Raw genomic sequence first — 20,858 nt, forward strand, 5'->3', positions numbered from 1 at the left:
TTTTGCATATTGAAAGACACATTACGAACATCTTTGTTTTCAGGGGGTTAGTGGTTGGAATGGATTAATGTCATTTCCATTCATTTCTATTAGGAGAGATGATTTGAGATGAGTATTGTATGACTTTAATGGCATCCCAAGCTGATCTCACTTGCAAGGCAAATGTTTCCAAGTGTTTTGAGGTATTCCCAAAAGCTGGTGGCTGATCAGATTGGCCACTAAGCGAGTTTCCTTTTTTTTCGAGGGGCAACTGTGAAAACGATTGTGCGGACCTATTGGAGTGATGTAATTGTGTTTGGTTAATTGTCGCGGCCTTTGAGGCTTGACACAGGACTGGAAAGGGAGCAAATGGGATCAAGTGGTCGCTCTCCCGTTGACATCGAGCCAACGACAAAGAGGGAGCAGCTGGGCTACATTACACTCCTTCTTGTTCCCCTTTCAAAAGGTGACGTCCTTCTCCTCCTCCTTTCCCTTCTCGTCTTCCCTGAGCAGCCTCAGAGGCGGTCCGTCCGTTCGCGTACACCGACTTTCCACTCACTTAAATGATGTCAAGCACCATTTCATTAGAGGGCTCACAGTGCACAGGCAAGTCAGTGTGATTTATGATGTGCACACATGTAACCTATTGCAAAGAGATGATGAAAATGATGAAGGCACCACTTTTCTCGGTTGTCGCTTATTAAGTCACAAAGGGGGTTTTGTGCTTTTTATTCATGCCATTTATTTTACTGCCAGCACAAGTCTTTTCATATCTTTTATGTAATGAGATGTGTGTTTGTGTGTGCATATTTAACCCTGTTAAATGTCAGTGACTTTTTTTATTGTGTAGCACTGTGCGTTAGTGCTGAGTATATCTGCCTCACACTTGTGAGGTTGGGGGGTTTGGACCTTGGCTCATGCAACCCACCTCTTGCCTAAATTTTGCAGGGATCAGTTCCAGCTGAACTGTGGGTGGACTAGCACGATAGAATACGGATGATTGGACATTTCAATAGCTAGTTTTTCCTGTCCATGATTTGACCAGGTAAGCTTGGTGAAAATCTGACATTTTCAAGTGAGAGAGTCCTACACAGAAGCTGTCACGTCAAAGCCGGGAGGCAAATTGAGTTGCAGCGTTAGTGTAGATTAGTATTAGCTCGCAGTATACAAGTTGTCTATGTGGGGCCAGGGAGTCTACATGCAACACATGCACAGAGCCAAACACAAAGTAAAAAGGGCAATTTGGTGACTTGTTATTGAAGTGGTGCATTTATTAGTGAAAACAAAATAATAGCTTTGTTTTTTACTGCATGGAATGGTGGTTATATTAATTTGCAGTCTTGATGAGAAGATGGGACCACCTCTCTGGATGGAATATCTGATTCTCAGAAGTCTCCAGTAGCACCACAAGTTGCTGCTTCTGGTTTGATTATTGTTTTTTTGAAGCAGTCAAAATTTGCAGTAATTCGCAATGAATTTGGAAAATGTAGAAAAACATTGGCTCTGGTCGTCGTAATTAAAGGCCTTTTTTGTATTTGCAGGAGACAGAACTTGCCCCACAAAACCAAATAGTGAAAGAATGTGAAATTGTCACAAAACATGCAATAGGCCACCTCCTGGACCCATGAGCACGTTTGCCAAAGAAATAAACCAGGAGGGTCATTAAAGGACTATAACAAAGGTATGAGGCCACCTTAGAAGACTGAATCCATTTGATAACCTTGCAAATACTGCCACACAGTGGTCAAAGTTTATTACATGCGAAGAGCTCACCTTCCCATCCATCCATCCATCCATCCATCCATCCATCCATCCATCCATCCATCCATCCATCCATCCATCCATTTGTTTGAATTTGGTAAAAAAGTAATACTTTTATTATAATACAAGATTACACATATTATGTGAATCTGTTAGCATTGAATTTTGTTTTCCTACTTAAAATAAATACATTAATTATTTACAAATTATTAATGAATATAATAAAATACCAATGAAGTAATAATAAAGGGGAGAAATGAATGAATACTTGGTTTTTCCATTTATAATTCAGTTTTTTAATTTTTACTATATTCCCATAAACTAAAGAAGAAAAAAGAAAAGGGAAAAGTACATGCGGAACAATTTATTTTCGTTCAAGGCGGAACCCAAACCGTTGCTCTTTGCAGGGAAGGAGTTTCCGAACGGACTTTTTAGATGCTCTGTTTCATGACAGCGTAAACAACCATAGTGATCGTTTACATCATCGAATAAGTGCCGAATTGGTATGAAAGCAAATATGACTGTTTGTATATAGATTCTATAGAATGCACCTTTAACGCAGCTGCATGCAATCGTCATTGTCTTTTGAGAGGCCTATAGCCGGTCGATGCTAAAATGCCGAATGTCATTAAATGAAGCAACTCTCCATGTATTGACAGACAGCTAACAGGGGGGCCAAATGGCAGCATTTTTTATATCAGCATTTCAATTTCCCTCTTAATGCGTTTTCGTTTACAGTGGTTTGTGTTTCACCATTTCCTTAAACGACGAGGCGACTTCGCCTCGGCATATATTATCATATGATAAGATGTCATGTGATTTCATGCTAGTGCTAATAAAGTTGAATTTGATCTAGGCTACTATTTAGCTAAACGACAGTCATAAAGCTGGAGCCAGATGTATAGGAGGCTTTGATAAGCCCTTTAACAGACGGCGATGTGCAGTTTTGATGACTACATAGTCACATTCAGTTTTGTATACTGTCGTTGACTTGAACTATGTTACTTGTGATTTAGGCTGAAGGGGGGGTCCTGAGTTTACAACCAAGTTCCGTTCCCACAGCAGCGACGTACGGCAATTTGTAAGTATTGTACCGTAGTCCAGGGTTCGATATGTACTTTAGGAAAAGCTCTCATCCCACAAACTAAAATTTGCATTATTGCAAAATGGGGGTATTTTTTATTGTCACTGTTGCACCCTTAGAGAATCACTTATTTAGGAATGAAAAGGTTGATTAAAAGAAGATTAGAAGTTTGATTAAAAACAAACTAATGTAACATGTTCTCTCTTCTCCAGCGGGTGGAGGGATGAGTCGCTCCCCTGTGATTGACACAGAGGTGCCAGAAATGGCAAATGGGGTAGCGACACCTCCTTCCTCGGAAAACACTCCTCGTGTCGCAGACTCGTTGAATTGTGTGCGGCGTAAGGAGAACTTTCCAGAAGAGGGGTCAGAGGATGCCTCCCACGGACACACAGAGAACCACGTGGGTGCAGAAATCGGAGTTCATGAGCGGCGTTGTTTGGACACAGAAATGGGTCATTATTCTCCACATTCATCTCATGAGATGGACCTCTCCCCCTCTGAGGACACACGCACTGCACACACTGACGACAATGTCGTCTGTCCTGCGGGCTTGGGCGCTATGTGGCCTCTGCGGCAGGACCGCTCAGGGAAAGCGCTGTCCGAACATTCGTCTTGGAGAGGACATCCAATCGGCACAGACATGGACAGTGGAGAGGAGGGGAAAGAGAAACAGGATGAGGAGGAGGATGAGAAGAATGACAAGAAATGGCGCAATGAGTCCACGGGAGAGAGAAAGGAGCTCGAGGTGAGGTTTTCGCCGCCTATTTTTACTTAAATGTGTGTAACTGACATGCTAATTAAAGTACTCTCTGCTTCCTTGATTCCCCTCTGCACATACGTTCTAGTCGTTACGTCACTACTCCTCCTCAGCACCAGGTCCCAGCACCTCCTCCCCGCCGCCACCTCCTCTTCTCCCCTCCGACGACACCCCCTGTCCCCCTCACGTCATGGCCCAGGTGTGGGTCCGCAACGTTCGAGGGATGCAGGACAGCAAGAGCCTGGATGAGATCAGCCAAGCGTGTGGAGGTACAAGCAGGATTTTTAAACATCTACTAAGGGCTTCCACTTTTAAACCTAATATGTCGGTCACTCCTCATTAGGTGGAGCAGGGGCCCGGGGGGCAGGCAGAGGCGGCCAATCCGAGGGTCGACGGGCAACCATCTCCTCAGCCCTGGAGCTGGAGGGCACAGTCAGCCATGAGGGAGACCTCACCAATTTCATTACCAAGAACCTGGAGCAGAAGATCAAGATGAGCTCAAAGCCCAGTCTGGACTGCAGTGACTGTGAGTATAAAGTAAAATGAGAAAATGCGTTTGGCAAAGAGTGAAAACACAGACATGAGAGGATTAATCGACTCGGTTGCCGTGGAATGAACAAAAACCTAACACCATATTTTAAAGTGAAACCACTGAACCTCTGATTTAAAAGTCGTTCCAGTGCGCAATATTCCGCCCTTTATCATCTTAGGCACCTTGTGCGCTCAAAATGAAATGACGGCAACAGAATTCTTTTCTACGGATAGGTTGTCACATTATGGACAACGTGGAACTCAATTAATCAGTGTTCGCCGCTAGGTGGTGATTAGACTCTCAACTACTACGTGTCAGAATGTAAAGAGACTCCAAATGTCCTTTGGGAAAGTACAATTGTGCTACACTACAGAAGACGTTTAAAAGAATAACTAAGTCAATTTAGTAATTGTAAAATGTCATTTTTCACTGATAGGAAAACAGATATCGTCTGTCATCTGAAATTAAAAGAAAATCTGATCTTGGTTTCTCCTTCTAATTTCTGAAATGTGAACTTCTCGGCAGCGGATTGTTCAGGTCCCATCTACCGTAGCCGAGGGTTGTCACGACGACCGGCAGATATTCCGCCCATTGATCCGAGCGTCCTTGTCGACCTGCAGAAGCACACTCAAGAAGTGGCACGGAGTGTGGAAGTGATGATGCGCAGCCTCAATGGAACCATCCAGAATGTGAGGCTTGACGACCTGTGAACATGTTCATTTCCTCCGCCATGATTGGTTTTACCGAATGATGTCTTCCTTGTCCCCGCATCTCTGAGCAGATGACGGCTCTGAGCGTGGGCTACATTCAGACATACAGAGACTCAGTGGACAGCCTGGGGGAGTCTGTGGACATGAGTATTAAGGTGATCGGCCGTATTCTGACAAGACCAACATCACCGCTCCCATATGCAAAAAATCTAATTGTGTTTGACAAAGTCCCACTTCATGTTCCCCACAGGGCATGTACACACTGATGGCGCGTTGTGAGGAGTTGGACCGCTCCATGCGGCCCATCGGCATCCTGGCAGCGCAGATACGAGACATCAAGCGGACCTTGGACGCGCTGGAGGCCATCTGCAAGTAACTCCAGCCACCGTTTGTGCCCTGACACCAAACATACCCCGGGGGTTCCACCTTCCTGCGCTCTTTCCTACTGGGGTCATCTTTGCGGAGTACCAGGCATGCTGGATTATTTGGACCTTGCTCGTTATTTAACGATAATCACGTTTGTGTTTCGAACCTGATTCTTTCCATCGCACTGTTGCGAGACTTTCGAAAAGGAGGAAACGTATCCGTCCAGTCAGCTTTCTTCAGGTTGCACTAACCTCTCCTTCTCACATGGAGGGGGGGTGATGTTTGTCACTTTTGCAAGGACAGTAATTTTTATTTTCTTTGGGCTGGGAAGATTCAAACAAAGTCTATTTTTAAAAAACTGCAATAAAGGCACCCATATCCTTCACTGCAGGCCAAACGGGGGAAGGTGAGCATCACGGAAAGCTGCTTGTATTTATTTTTATTTATTTGGTTATTATGTTGCAAACTTGTGTCTTGGAGATGCCAAAGCGCCATTTAGCAGACATGGGCCATGTTTCTTGATTGCTAGTCAAAGGATAAATGAAAGCTAGTGATTGATGTTTCACTGCCCACGATGTCACACTTTTTGTTAAACTGGTAACCTTAAGACACATCACAGGTGGCTGCCTGGGTAATACTTGTTTGTATTTTGTCAGCCAATGACAGACACAATTACAGCTTTGGAGTTAATGCTATTATAACTGTCCAGTACAGGCAATTCTGTGATGTTTATTTTGTTATTTTTATGACTATGATACTAAGCCACTGCAGTGTCCACCCAATAAACCACAAAAAAAAATGGATTCGTTTGCAGATTAATTGATAACAAAATGCGCCTTTTGGACCGTGCAAATGAAATGTAAAAAAGAAAAAGTGAATCGCTGCTGCTTCCGTTTGGTTGCAAAGTCACCAGTTTCCTATCATGGAGCATCATATATTGTATATCACATTTCACTCAATAAATTCACTTTGGTTGTTGACTCACATTTTGATGTGACGTTTCCATTCAGCTGATGGGGTTTCATCATTCAACACATTTTTAGAAGTGTGAAGAAGGATTCTGGACAACTGACATTAAAAATGGCTTTGAAGAAAGGTGCATGCACAAACCATCATTTCTAGTCAGGTGGAAATCTAAAGTCAAAAGGTTCAGAGGTTTTACAAATTAAAATTTGGCCATAGTAGAGAAGACACATTTGTATGCAAAGCTGCAGGAAAAATCTTAAACATGACATACAAAATGTGTGAAGAAGTTGTGAATGATGAAAAAAAAAATGGGATGTGTACAACCCATCTTTGTGATTTGTAACAAACTTAGATACTCGTCTGTTTTAAGTTTAATATTAACATAACTTATTTTTACAGTATGGAACATTACATAAAAAAAACATTTTCATCAAAGCCTAATCGTGCTGGCATCAGCGTGAGCTGTACAATAAGCGTGGGTCACTCACCAAATTTATATTCATTTGTTACCCTGCCTTGTTAAAGGTGATAATGTATTTTTGTGGCGGCCGGCCGCCCGTCTTCGGCGTGCCACAAACCGGGTTGGGTGAGGTTGATGCAGAATTGACCCACTACCACTGGAGAGCGTCAACGAGCTTAGTATAGTATTGTATTATTCAGGGCGTTGTTATTGAGCAAGATCAGAGACATTCAAAGTACGTTTGACTCGAGATATGTCCCAGTTGTGCCTCAAGTGGGGTAAATGCGGGTTTCCTGGGTACCAAGTGGTTCTGGGTTTCATCTGGTTTTGTTCCTGGGCACACCTGTGTTAGCCCACATTGTCTTATATATGGACTAGAAGTGGGCAAAGGTACTGGGTTCCTTATCGACCACATTTCGGATTTGTGGGCATGGGGTCGAGCTGGGTTAACGTGGTGGGTGTAATAAAGGTTGGGCCAGGTGGGCATGGGTTAGGGTTAGGGTTTGCCTGGGCGACACACCTGGCACCTAGTCCTAATCAGAAGCTATTTAAGGGCAGTTTCAGCACTGAGCTGGTGTCAAATGTTTGCATCGCTTGTTTCCATGTGCCTTGTAGTTTTTGAGCGCATGCTCTTTGTATGTTCCATGTGCTTGTGGAGTTTGTTCCTCTTGCCACCGTAAGTACATGTGACTCTTTGGAATTGTTTGTCTTGTCGTAATTCCTCAAGATACCATTTTGTCCGTCTGTCTAACCTTCTGCACATCCTCGCCATTGGTTATTTTTTGCATTTGTTTTCATGCACCCTAGTTTAATAAAAGTATTTTCCAAATTGGATCAAGTCTTTTGTCACCTGGCATTGCCGTTGTCCTCGCACATGACTACATCAAAGCCACCAAAATTAATTGGAGCCCTAAATGGGGAAACACAAATGGGGCCTACATGGGTTGCATATAATTTGTCCAGCAGGAACCCACACAAGGAGCATTCAGATCCCCAGTTCAAGCCCATATAGTCAAATACACATGGGGCATAGGTGGGACAGACGTAATATTCCCCATTTGGAAACTACCTAAGACCCAGTTGCAAACCCACATAAGGTAGATCCTTTTTTTGTTAAGCTATTGCATGTTCACATTTGGTAGTTTAATACCTAATTATTCATTACATTTGTTTTTTTAAGAAAACATTTCACCATTTCGTTTTATGTACTAGTGTTTATATACTTATTTATTGTTCTAGGGTATCATAAAATACATCCAAATGGTTATTTTTGTTACTCTACCTACTTAAACACTTAACTAATATGCAATAGTCCACTTTGTGTTTTTCATATGAATTTTCTATTTGTAGTGTACTATTTATTTCAATTGATTATATTATCCCTTGAGAGGAAGTAGCAAATAAAAAATAATTCTCAGAAATAGAGGTCCTGATTTAAATGTTGCTTAAGGCCTAATAGGCATGTTAGCTCTGATGATAACAGGCACCTTGCAAAATATACACCCATGTAAGTTGCTATGAGATTGAATGATTCAACCTTTATTTTTAAACAGTGCAGATTACATAAATTGATAACAAAGAATTTATTCAAGATTTGGTTGGTTTGGAATCAGTTTTATTGGCAGTGGTATGATGTCTTTTGTTAAGGTTGCTCATCAAGCAGCTTTCCACCAGTACTGTATCCCAACTGGAAAAAAGTGACAAGTGCTACAGTATCACTGTGCATTGGCACATCCTCAGAAAGTTTTGTACAGACTTTCATGATATGTCTGCTGTCCTGATTAAAGGCACATCTGTTTAATCCTCATAATTGAAGTTTGCTTCAGTTCACAAAAGACAAGCAGTCACCAGCAACAACAAAACATTGAAAGTGTTTGAAGCCAACGGTGCCGCAGCGCTTCCACTCGGCTCCATCGGTGCCGAAGCGCTTCCACTCGGCTCCATCGTGGGGGCACCTTTTGTTATGGAATCTGTTGTAAAGGTTGCTGCAGTCCCTCTGAGCTCTCTGGAAATTTGCTCAAGTGTCCCGCTGACAGAGGCTCCATCTTTAGGGGATTGATCTGAGACGTCCCCATCTGTAGTCTTGTACCACTGACACTGGAAGTCTTTCTTCCACATCTCGGCTGGGTCCGGTTCAGCTGCCTTAAAGTCTGGATCGGGCTCGTCTGTGGCTTTGGCTGCTTCCGCCTGCCGGTAGAAAATGTTTAGTGGCGGGTCTATAATTCAGTACTTGAAAATGAAAATATTTGCCATCCATCCTTTTTCTATTCTGCTTATTGTCATTAGTCTGAGCCAGAGTCGCTCTGCTCATCCACCCTGGACTGGCTGCTGGCTAATGGCACGGGACATACAGCATAGACCAGGATTGCGATCTGGTCCAGTCCTCGAGAGTCCTCATCCAGCCTGTTTTATATTTCCTTCCACCAACACACCTAATTGAAATGATCAGAACTATTACCAAGCTTCTGCAAAGATTTCTGGTGATCTGATCATGTGGCGTGTTGAAGTAGGAAAACATCTAAAACAGGTTGGATAGAAATCTCAAGGACCAGACTTGGGCACCCCAGGTATAGACAAATGTTCACATTTGTACCTTATGTGGAGAATTTGGAAACTGAAATGAACCTAACATGCATGTTTTACGAATCTGGAAGGAGGCTGAAGGAAACTGGAGTATGCATAGAAAAACAGGAAAGAGGATGGAAATTTGGTTCCGTAGGAAAAAAAATGTGAATAGGTGTGGGTGCACTACATCCACATGTCAAGCCAGCTAGCACGACTTTCATCCTAGAATTTGATTTACATTTAAAACAGGCTTGTCCGTTTTCATTAATGGCTCATAGTCGAATGAGGCCTCGATAAGGACATCATTATCATCATGCACCAAGTGCCTTCTACAGTATGTGTAACGACTGCAACAATCATCAATCACTGTTTCTGACACCTTCTCCATCACGTCAGGGGGCGGTGGAAGGTGGAGGTAGGCGGAGCTGTTCGGATTCTGACGGACGCATCTGCCTTTTCCTTCACAAAGGGAGGCTGAACAGAGGCCGGTTGCTGTGGTTACGTTGAGAGAGTAAGGTCCCAAGAGCTTGCGGACAAACTCTGCCAGGTCTTGACATTCTCTCTGCATATGGACACACAAACACATTGAAATTGATTTGAATGAGAACCTTTTCCCCTTTTGAAGAGATAGATGTCAGTTTCAATTGAAAAATAACAAACACTATAAGATCTCTCTTGATATTGACAATAGACAAAGAAGCTGCAGTCAACATGGATCAGTAAAGCTTTTTGGGTTTTTTTCAGTCCACCACCAGTCACTTATAATGTTCATTTGAAAATGATGAAGTCAAAAATCATGAAAGTGGGATATTTTTTTTTTAAATATATTTTATTATCTTCAAAATGGCATTTTGTTTCCCAACGGGCCAATACAGGATGCATTATCAGATATAAATAAATGAATAAATAAATAATGCACCCTTAGACACATTTATTAATTGTCAAATACATTTTGTAGGCTATTTTCTTATTTGCGACTGTACTATTTATTGATTTTTGAATAATAGTCACATTTTTCTTCTACTCTCCATTAATCCAGCTCTCTCTGTTTTTCCTTTTCCATGCAATCACTACTGACTGAGACAATGTCTTACATCGGTCCTGGTCTCACTTCTCTGCCAGATGACCACCCCGGCTGTTCCCATGGCAGCGCTTTCCCCAATGCTGCTGACCAGGTCTGCCTGAAGGAGGACAAGGTGCAAAGACACTGAAAATGTTTCCCGTATTGGATTGCCAGCAACATTCTTTACACTAAGACGTTTTGTGCACTTCCTGAAATATCCTTTTGTCATGTTTATAATAGTGCCTCGGTGTCATCTTGTGGTCTTTTGTCATCAAGCAACTATGGTGAAGTGAGGGGAGGAGCTTCTTTTCGACAGGCCAAAGCAGTGGCTAATAGAAAAGCTGTGCGTCGTTGCCATGTTGTGGCATGTCATCGTTCTAATTTCCTTCTTATTGACCTCGTATGATGCATCCCTGCCTTAAAAACCTCTTTTCAGACCTATGAATTCGGAACATTGAAGCACTCAGCCTCTGTCATCATGTGAGTCCAAATCTCACATGTATCCCACCTGAGAAAGGAACGTGTTGGTCGAGGCGTACACACTGTTGACCAGTGGAAACACGGGAAGATCGAACGATACTCCAGCCAGAGAGGAAACTCGTAGCGCCTCCTGGATTTGACTGGTCAAATAAAGCTTCCCTCCAGATGTTCCACCCTGTACAAAAAGTGGTCAAGCTGATACTTTTGTACAAAAACCAGAAGCAATACATGATCATGAATCTTGAGGGTATGACCTGACATATTTGGACAAAGTTGGAATCAAAACAAAGTCTTGATTTGTTGAAAATAAGCTTGTGTAAATATGCACAGTGCAGCAAAGCTTCTGGCAAGCCAAAAATACTAGTGTCCTTCTCTTGTCTTGTTTACACTTGTTTGACACCTTCATTTCCTGTACAGAAGATGAACTATTGATGGTGCGCTTTCCTAAAAAGATAACATTCCATCTGTTGTTGATAAAACATCAACAACTTGTTTTACATTTGGCTTCTTTTGTTGCAGCAAATGCGAACCTACCTGTGAAATTTGCAAGCTGAACACTGATCTATGGCTTACTCGTGCATACTTAATACTTTGCTGATCATAACTACCCCCTGTGGACAAGCATAACGAAGATGCGGCCCGTGATGAAAACAAGGCTGACACCGCTCACCTTTGTGGTAAATATCAACAGGAAAATCAAATCAAAACATTGAAATTTTTTAGCCCAAAGGCTTCACTCACCTGCAGCTTCTCCAGGGTGAGAAGAGGGTAAAGGGCGGAGCATCGCTTCCACAGCCAGAGAAGCTCATCATTGAGGGTCTTTTCAGCAGGGGAGCACTGGCCGCTGTAGTTGGCTAACGCGGTTTGGGCCAAATCGCCATTGTAGCAGCTCGGGTAAGGGGAGACGCCCCACAATGCTTTGGGTCGCAGCCGTCTGATTTCTCTCAGGGTTTCCATCATTACTGACTGGGCTGCTGCCTCAAAGTCCACCTGGCACAAGGGCATAGAAGTACTTTAGGTCATATTTGGCCGTCCCTTTTTTTTTTTAACCAAATTTTGTATTGGCAGATTGCTGTCAAAAATGTTCTATATTGTGAGTAGGCGGCATCTTTTATTTCTGTTTTATATTTAACAATAAAGAAAAGCCTTGACACCATTTTTAGGCAGTGGTTTTGTGAGACCCACTATGCAGTTGTGAAAAACCTCTGAGGTGAGTCGACCCATTTAAAAAAGCCCCAAGCATATAATCCATAAATGTTCATAATGTAATCCTGGTTTGTACAATTGTTGCATCATATTTTTATTAACCTTTTTTATTTAGCGTGACACTTTAGTTGAAATGTTCCCATTATAGACTTACAACTTTCTTATATTAAAATGAATTTTTGTATTGCCTTGAGCACACTGGAACATGTTGTTCCGAAGGAGGCCATCAATAATGACTTGTCTGACAACAGTGCACGTTTCTATTGTGTGATGATCCATTAGAGTTGCATCTGGACTCAGAGGGAGGTCCGCAACAATTTTTTTACTCTTTTATGTTTCAGCTGGCAAACCCTGTTCAAAAGGTTTTTGATGCATTTAGGTGTTTTAGTTTCCATCCATACTACAGTGTCCCTAAATCTCATAGATTTGTATACAAGCTAAATGTCCTCAAAAAGGACTTGCTATACATTTTCAGTATTTATATAACAATGTCCAGTTCATAATAGATTCACTCTTACAACATATCAGTTAGTACATGGTGAAAAAGTAACAATATCTTTTGGTCTGAACTTTTCCTGATCCCCTCTGTTCCAATGACCTCACGTTTAATTCTGCCTCACCAAGTGGAGATCATCAGATAACGGGATCAATTTGGATTACTCTGCAAGGTGCCGGCAGCACAGAATGATAGACTTTTCTCTAAATAACCACAGTGGGTGGACTTAATATACGTACATGTAACAGTGGATAAAATAAGCAGTTTAAGTATGTAATAAATGACTGCTTTTCCAACATGTAAATGGTTTTGACAATATTCAACATGATCTCTGCCATACCCTCCTCAACGGGGCTCATGAAAGAAATAATATAATTAGTAAATTAAAAATGTCATATTTGTCATACATTTAATTAAGTTGCCCTATAAAAAATAAATAAATAAATAAATGCATAAATAGTTTAGATAGATAGATAGATAGATAGATAGATAGATAGATAGATAGATAGATAGATAGATAGATAGATAGATAGATAGATAGATAGATAGATAGATAGATAGATAGATAGATAGATAGATAGATAGATAGATAGATAGATAGATAGATAGATAGATGGATGGATGGATGGATAGATAGATAGATAGATAGATAGATAGATAGATAGATAGATAGATAGATAGATAGATAGATAGATAGATAGATAGATAGATAGATAGATAGATAGATAGATAGATAGATAGATAGATAGATAGATGGATGGATGGATGGATGGATGGATGGATGGATGGATGGATGGATGGATGGATGGATGGATGGATGGATGGATGGATGGATGGATGGATGGATGGATGGATGGATGGATGGATGGATGGATGGATGGATGGATGGATAGATAGATAGATAGATAGATAGATAGATAGATAGATAGATAGATAGATAGATAGATAGATAGATAGATAGATAGATAGATAGATAGATAGATAGATAGATAGATAGATAGATAGATAGATAGATAGATAGATAGATAGATAGATAGATAGATAGATAGATAGATAGATAGATAGATAGATAGATAGATAGATAGATAGATAGATAGATAGATAGATAGATGAATAACCATGCAAGCACAGAATTAACAGAGCCAAGATTGAAATTCGGTAATTGTCATCAGTGCACTTGATTTAAAAAAGTAAACAGAATGGCTGATTGTCATTGTCACGTCAACTGACAGGCAGCAATCATGCATTCAAGGGAGTGGCTGGTGGTGTAGGGGTACACTTGCTTGTCTTGTGTGCCGACACCGTGAGTTTGATCCCCACATACGACCGTGTGAATGTGTGTGAGTGATGATGTGAATGTGTGTGTGAGTGACAAAAAAAAAAAAGATCATGCATTCAAGTTATCCACTCCAAAGCTGCAGGGGGCAGATAAAAAACACCCACACCACAATTCACCAAACTTTCTGTCAGATACCAGGGATGGCCATATTGCCTGCAGACCAGCATGTGAGTTGGGGGAACAAACAGTGAAAGAAAAAAATCTTAAACAGAGAAAGCAAAGAAAAACAAAACCCAAAGAGACTCCTCAGTTTCTGGTCACACGCAACTGGTAAGAAATGGACTTGAATGCTGTAGTTCTAAGTTTGGTTAATGCTTAGTTTGCTTGAAATGTTTGGTTTGAACTACAAGCTGTATGTATATGTATTTATTTGTGTGTTTATCAATCAATTCGAAGTATTCACAAAGGCAAAGTGGATGTTTATGTTTAAACACTCAGTTAAGTTTTTGTACTTATGCTTCACATTTCCCTGCTATACGTACATATGTGTGCAATTACTGAACTTAGTTCAACTTGAAATAATGCAATCTTTTCTTTGTTTAAGGTTATCAACCTAATCACCCTCTAATTAACCTTGCAATAAACTCTAAACAGAAAAAGGAAAAAGAGGAACATCTGAGTTGTTCTTCCGTTCTAAGGACCAAGGCTCTTTTTCAAGTTGGGCAAAGAACTGGGAAAAAATCAGGACAACGTAACAGTCATATTCAGATATCGTGTCAATGTCCCTTCAACTTAAAAAAAGGAATAGTTTTAATTGTACAATGCGTGTTTAATTGAATTCTGATTCTTTCAGCTGCTTAGCTTGTATGATGGTGCTCTATTGCCACCCGCCACAACCTTGCTTTACAAACCACTCATAGTTAATTGTGTGCTTGATGTTTGGGAGCGCAGTTGACGTTCCCAACCTGGCAACATTTGCCACAAACATTCATCAATGTGCACGCTACCATGTCAGCAAAGGAACGTTCCAGCACAAATGTAGTCTTTGTGATTACCTAAATCTCGGGATTTAGCTGCTGTCAACCCCCATCGTCCACATCAAGATATAATGTTCTACCAACAGCTCTGCACTATATTGATTTTATGGGGGAACTAGATACAGAAATCCGCAGTTTACGGTAATTGCATATTGGTTTTTACAGCTTTTTATATTGATATGGCAGTATTGACAACGTAAATATTGATATTCATGGCCCCAGAATGCATTGCGTCTTCAAAGGCATCTAGTAGGTGTGCCTAAGAGGAAGATTGTGGTGATTGAGAGCATACTTGTCCCAGATATTGGGCCATTGTAGGAACAATGTTTTATTTCCCTCTCAAAATCAAAAACAGAGATAGAACTGAATACCTGAGGCCAGGGATGGGCAACTTAAAAGATAGCCCATACATTGTCGTCAGCGCTATTGTGGGACCTCATCAAACCACACATTTCATCGATGTGTGAGAAAATGTTTAAATATGGACAAGATTCAAACTCTCAACCTTACAACTGCAAGGCTTACTCAACGATTCACTAAATATTCGAACTATGAAATTGTAGAGGAGTTGTATCCAATATTAGTCTCCACCACTGCAAAGTTTTTGTCGATCGCCTCTTTGTGAATGTCTGACAGCTCTCATCTGCCACACTTTCTCCCTTCTTACCCGCGACCACTTCTCCACTTCCTCCGGGGTCCAGTTAGGAAAGAAGGCTTTCAGCAAGTTCCTCGATGCTTCCTGATACACGGCCTTCTTCTCTCGATTTCTTAACCACTGCGGTAGCCACTCGGCCCAGCGTAAAACGCCCAGCCCGAGATACCTGGGCGTAGGCAAAGCTGCATCTAAATCCATCTGAGTTTTCTGAAGATGGCTGTCCAGCCGCGTGTGCTGCGGTAAACCCCCATTGACCCTCGTGTCTTTGTCGATAAAATAGGGGTAGCTTCCCAGCGTGTCCTCGTAGAAGACGGCCACACGGCCCTCGCGTTCCATCCCAAAAGAAGCGGGGTCCGGCCTCATGGTGCAGGAGGAATCTGGGATGCCCCAGAAAATGATAAAAGGCTGTCCGGACAGGAGAGGCGGGCGAGCTGGCTGCGGCGGACCGGCCGCACTGAGGCCAGCAAGCAATAAGACAAGGAGGGTCAGTGGAACTGTCGCCTGTCCTCCAAGGCCAGCTGAAGAGCAAGAGATGACTGATGGCTTAGTCCTGTGTTTAAATTGCGGCCATCTTGGCTTTAGATTGAGTGGTGGGTTGTTCCATGCCATTGGAGCTACTCACTCACAATCAGTCTCTCACTCCTTCAGACTCCAGCAGCCAACCATGATCCTGAAAAACAATCGGCAGAAAAATAAGTCAGTCATGGTCGTGATGTTGAGCATAGGTGACACCTGTACGCTCCTCAAATTTACAGCACAAACAAACTGTTGGAAAATCATTTTTTAGCATTGCTAATAAAAATTTCAGCGGTAATCCATTGAAGAATATTCATCAGGTTCGTTGATGTCACATGCAATCTGTGACATCGAGTGTGTAAGAAGAATAAGCAGAACTTTGTTACAATTGGATGGAGTCTGATTGATTGTACGGTGTGGATTATTAGCAGATGATTTGCCTCAGTGAAATCCATTACGCTCATGACATTATCCCTTAAAATCACACCCGCAGAAATGACTTTGGACACACAACCTACTTTTTGCCAATAATGGTGTTTGCTTCTCATCCACCTCCATGATTTGGGATTTAGGCTCTGCTTTCTACTCTGGATGAATATGTTGTATTTTCATTTTGTCTGGAAAAGAACAGGCACTGAATGCATACGATTTATTGATGCCAAAGAGACTGGTTGCATTTCAGTTTTTGTTGCTATACAGTATTTATTTCCTTGTTCTTCTAGTCATTGTTACTATATTCGTATTTCATTTTCATTTTTTTTCAATTTGACATGGTCATTCCATTAACGGGGTGCACCGAACTGTCATATATTTGTGTTTCTGCATTTTCTTAAGCTTACTGGGAGCGAAAGTCGTTGTATTAAAAAAAAAAAAGCGCAAAGTAAGTGCTCCATTAGTATTATGCTAGAAGAAAACTTTCAGTTCCGTACGGTAAATTATGCAAAAAGGTTCTATCAGGTATGATGAACGTGAGCGCAGCTATGGGAAGGAAAACAAATATGACCTCTCCTCCATTATGTGGTCCAGCATTCTTACAAAATTATTCTCTGTATATTTGTAGAGAATAAACTTTTCTAAAAAGTAAAAACAATCCTGACACTATCCCATAGCGTTTGTTTACACGACTGCTGCCTCCGCAACCCGACCCTGTCTGCCCGTCCGTCTGTCCGTCCGTCCATCCATCCATCCATCCATCCATCCATCCATCCATCCATCCATCCATCCATCCATCCATCCATCCATCCATCCATCCTCAGTTCAATCTCAATAGGGTCAATAGGTGAGTCAGACTAAGTCAGACAAAAGATCAAGTACATCCGACACTGTTCACCTGCCGATCACACCCACATATACACATACAACTATTCTCTCTAACTTTCACAACTACTGTATGTTGTCTTCAATTTGCATCACATGCATGCGATTGGAATGTGGAAGGAAGCCCCAGTACCCAGTGAAAACCTACGAAAGAACAGGGGAAACATACAAACTCCACACCAGAAGACCTGAGTTGAGATTCAAACCCAGAAACTCACAACTGAGAGGCAGACGCGCTAACCACTGCCTTCAATGCGACATAAAATAATTACAGTAATTTATGTTGTGGAATACTGGATGCACAGTTTAATTTTTTTCTTTAGATTTATTTTCCTTGGCCCTTCTAGGTCGTGTTTCCCCCACACGAACGATTTGCACAAGCATTTGGTTGGTTTGTTTGTTCTCAGCCCCCTCACCACTCCCGACATCACCTTCCAGACTCCAGTGAGTAACGCTCTTGTGTTGTCGCCACATGGTGTATGCATCACAATTCTTGTCGTTTTTGTTTCTCATCTCTAATTCTTGTCAGGTCAAAGATATTTTGTTCTGTTCAGACGGTACCTTGACACGTTGTTACAGTATTAGGGGAAAAAAAACAAGATTTAACTGATTTTTGTCCTATTTACTCAGACAAGATTTACTTGCAAATGCATACGGGGGCAACAAAACTGACTGAACACATCAGTATAAATGCATCTTTTATTCAGCTCTGAGTGGTGGAAACAAATGAGTGGGAGCAACACAGAGCCAAGCAAGACAAGATTCAATATTTGAGCGCTATGTGAGCTTGAGGTCATCTCCTCTATGAAATCAAGCCACAGAGACACTGATATATCACACCCAATAAAGCATCCATAAGCCTCTGGTACATTTTTCTGCTGGAGAGAAAGCCTCTAAGAATTGACTTCTTCCATTTTAACTTTGTAAATTCAGGGCTCCGTCCTTTCTGTGTATTCTCCCCATGTTTGTGAGGGATTTCCTTTTGGATACTCTAGTTTCAAAATCACAGTATGCGGTTATTTTTAGCTTGCTTTCTTGTTGAATAGTGGATCTTTTATACATGCATTGAGAAATGTAATTTGGAAAATGGATTGTTTTAAGCGCACATATTTATTATTTTGATTTTTTTTTTTTTTCATAGATCTGATTAGTTGGTCCAGTGTGGCCCTGCAGTAGCACTCATGAAAAATAATGGCCCTGCCATCATTTAAGTTGGCCTTCCTTGCCTTAACGTGTACTTGATTGCTTTAACAGTACAACAGAACAGCTGAATAATGTCCCAGATCACATCCTAACTAATGCTAAGAGGGTTAAAAGGTCATAGAATGCATAGTATACACTAAGTAAAGGCTTTTCAATCCTTGCTCATTAGTGCCAGACAGAGGAGACCTCCAACTTGTCTTCAGTTATGAAGTTATATTAATGATAATAATTTCATACTGGGTTCACCCCCCCCCCCCCCCAATTCATTCATTACCTTTTGTACATGTCCCACACAGTGGGTAAAGTGTGAGTTAGCAGCAAAACAATGTACTAACACACACTAAGAAAATACATCTAAAGCATTACGTTAGGAATTATGAGTTCACGGCCATTCATTTTCTAATGCAAAGCTTTTTCAAGTGACCTTTAACTGTCAGTTTAAGTCCCCACAAGCTGCTGTGTTGCAGAATATGCGCAGGGCTTCACGCAATGTCATAGGTGAAAGGCCAGGGTGATGGTTGCCTAATCTGTTGAGACAAAGCTGCTGGTCTGTGTTTACAAGTCAGTCTGGACTGAGGCTCATTCTGAGCCCACCTCTCCTGCTCAATTCAAATGAATACAGATACGTATCTATATATTGGCAACTGCAAAACATAACGGCATCGAGATTTGTTTTATGATAGAGACCTACAAATCACTGCTAAGAAATTTTAAAACATTTTGTGTGGTTGGTTACAGTGTTGGTGGCACTGCCTTATAGATACACGCAGTACAATCCAATCAGGAAGTGAGATTAGAGTAATAATCATGTCAGCCCTATCTAACTGCCTGAAGAAAATACACAAGGGTGTCTGCATATTTTTATGGGCTAAACTAGATTAACAAAAGGTTGAAAAACAAAGTCTGATGTCAATCTCTTTTGCCTTACTGACTACGCTTACCTGCAGATTTTTTTTCCAATTTGGTCATCACTGGAAATACTTGAATTTACTGTAGAATGGAGAACGTAAGGTTGAACTGAATCCATTGTGGGACGCTCAAACGACTATTCAGAATTGTGAACAGTTTTTGCTCCAATGGAAATAATGGAAGTGAATTATCTGGAATGTGTACTTGGGTTGCTCGCCATTGTAAACATTTACCAAGCAGGCAGGCAATTTTGTACAGCCATTCATGTGTAAAAATACCTCATCCACAGTTAATATCCATCCATTTTAATCCCACTCATTGTGTTGTGGGTTGCTGAAAACTGCAGTCTATCCCAGCTGACTTTGGGCAAAAGGCAGACTACCGTAAATTGAGCGTCCGTCAGTGACAGGGCACATGCAGTACAGAGACAGGTAACCTTTCACACCCACACCACTGAGTGCAAATTGAATACACAGGCAAAGGAAGTTACGCCATCGGTGACTCATTGTTGTGTGGGCACGTAACAATGACACACTTGTTAAGGCAATGGTTCTTAAACTGGGTTGTGGAGAACGCTGGCGTCCTGAGAGTCCCAATTTGGGGGTCCACAGGGTAATTCGCAATAAATGATTTTGCATCATGCACAGTCACACCGTAAACCGTAACAACTGTAAACACAAATCTACTCAAGCAATGACTGCTCCCTACCTTAGATTTGGTCACTTAAAAGCTGTGATATGATTGTGATAAATCTCACGTTCTACTAGTACATATTCTATTCTATATGTTTTATTAATATAACATCGATGTTAACTCAGTCGGTAGACTTTTTACAACATTTCAATATTGTTTACTTCACTCAGGAACATATTGAGAGGATTGTTCTCTATAAAGTTGTTTGTTTCATATTTATTTGTTGGCTCAATCCTGCAAATGCATAGCAATTATAGCTTTCCCCATCCTCTTTTGTGGAGAGTTGTAGCATAATCTTTAGCGGAAACATGTCGGTAATGTTAGCTAAATATTAATTCAATTAAATAATAAGATTAATTCAATTCATTAATTTAATTCAATTGAATTTGGGGAAATTCTCATCTGCACGACCTGAAGCCTCGTTTGTCACCGAAATGACACACGCTCTGAATTTTGTCTTCATTAGGCATGCCCACTCTTGCTCGAGACAAGCTCTGAAGCATCTGTACATTTCATAACATCACTAGCCCCTGACGTAATCTCGAACGCCAGGACTTTACAGGCCCTTTAGCCTCGACATGTTCATCGTGTTAATTCATCCCCATGGCTAGAAATGATGAAATGCGAGCGAAATGTCACATGACCTTTAACAGTGTAGAGTATATTATTCTTCCGCTTATAACTGGCCTTGTTGTGGGTGGAGTTAATCCTTGCAAGATGAATTGAGGCTTCAAGAGGAACGCTGAGTTCCCGTATGTTTTGATGACCTCTTGGGAGGTGTTACCCATAACTGCTGGCCATCTTTTTGAAATTTTTATGTATCA

The 20,858-nt window shown here is 41.3% G+C and overlaps 2 protein-coding genes across 2 annotated transcripts; one reads left to right on the plus strand and one right to left on the minus strand.

The window, feature by feature from the left end:
- Nucleotides 1-2,125: 2,125 nt before the first annotated feature.
- borcs6 (BLOC-1 related complex subunit 6) lies at nt 2,126-6,175 on the plus strand. The gene is made up of 8 exons (XM_061272671.1): nt 2,126-2,243; nt 2,757-2,821; nt 3,037-3,569; nt 3,670-3,850; nt 3,925-4,107; nt 4,639-4,802; nt 4,895-4,978; nt 5,074-6,175. Exons 3-8 carry the CDS (start codon nt 3,048-3,050, stop codon nt 5,197-5,199), a joined length of 1,260 nt encoding a protein of 419 aa, XP_061128655.1. The 5' UTR covers nt 2,126-2,243; nt 2,757-2,821; nt 3,037-3,047; the 3' UTR covers nt 5,200-6,175.
- Nucleotides 6,176-8,268: 2,093 nt separating this feature from the next.
- Nucleotides 8,269-16,005, minus strand: si:dkey-72l14.3 (Glyco_hydro_56 domain-containing protein). Its single transcript, XM_061272230.1, has 6 exons — nt 15,409-16,005; nt 11,465-11,713; nt 10,752-10,898; nt 10,275-10,361; nt 9,560-9,742; nt 8,269-8,802 (listed from the first exon to the last, which is right to left on the minus strand). The coding sequence occupies exons 1-6, from the start codon at nt 16,003-16,005 to the stop codon at nt 8,443-8,445; spliced, it is 1,623 nt and encodes a 540-aa protein (XP_061128214.1). The 3' UTR covers nt 8,269-8,442.
- Between the last annotated feature and the right edge of the window lie 4,853 nt (nt 16,006-20,858).

The sequence above is a fragment of the Syngnathus typhle genome, linkage group LG2 (genome assembly GCF_033458585.1).
Source record: "Syngnathus typhle isolate RoL2023-S1 ecotype Sweden linkage group LG2, RoL_Styp_1.0, whole genome shotgun sequence".
In the NCBI taxonomy this organism is placed as follows: Eukaryota; Metazoa; Chordata; class Actinopteri; order Syngnathiformes; family Syngnathidae; genus Syngnathus; species Syngnathus typhle.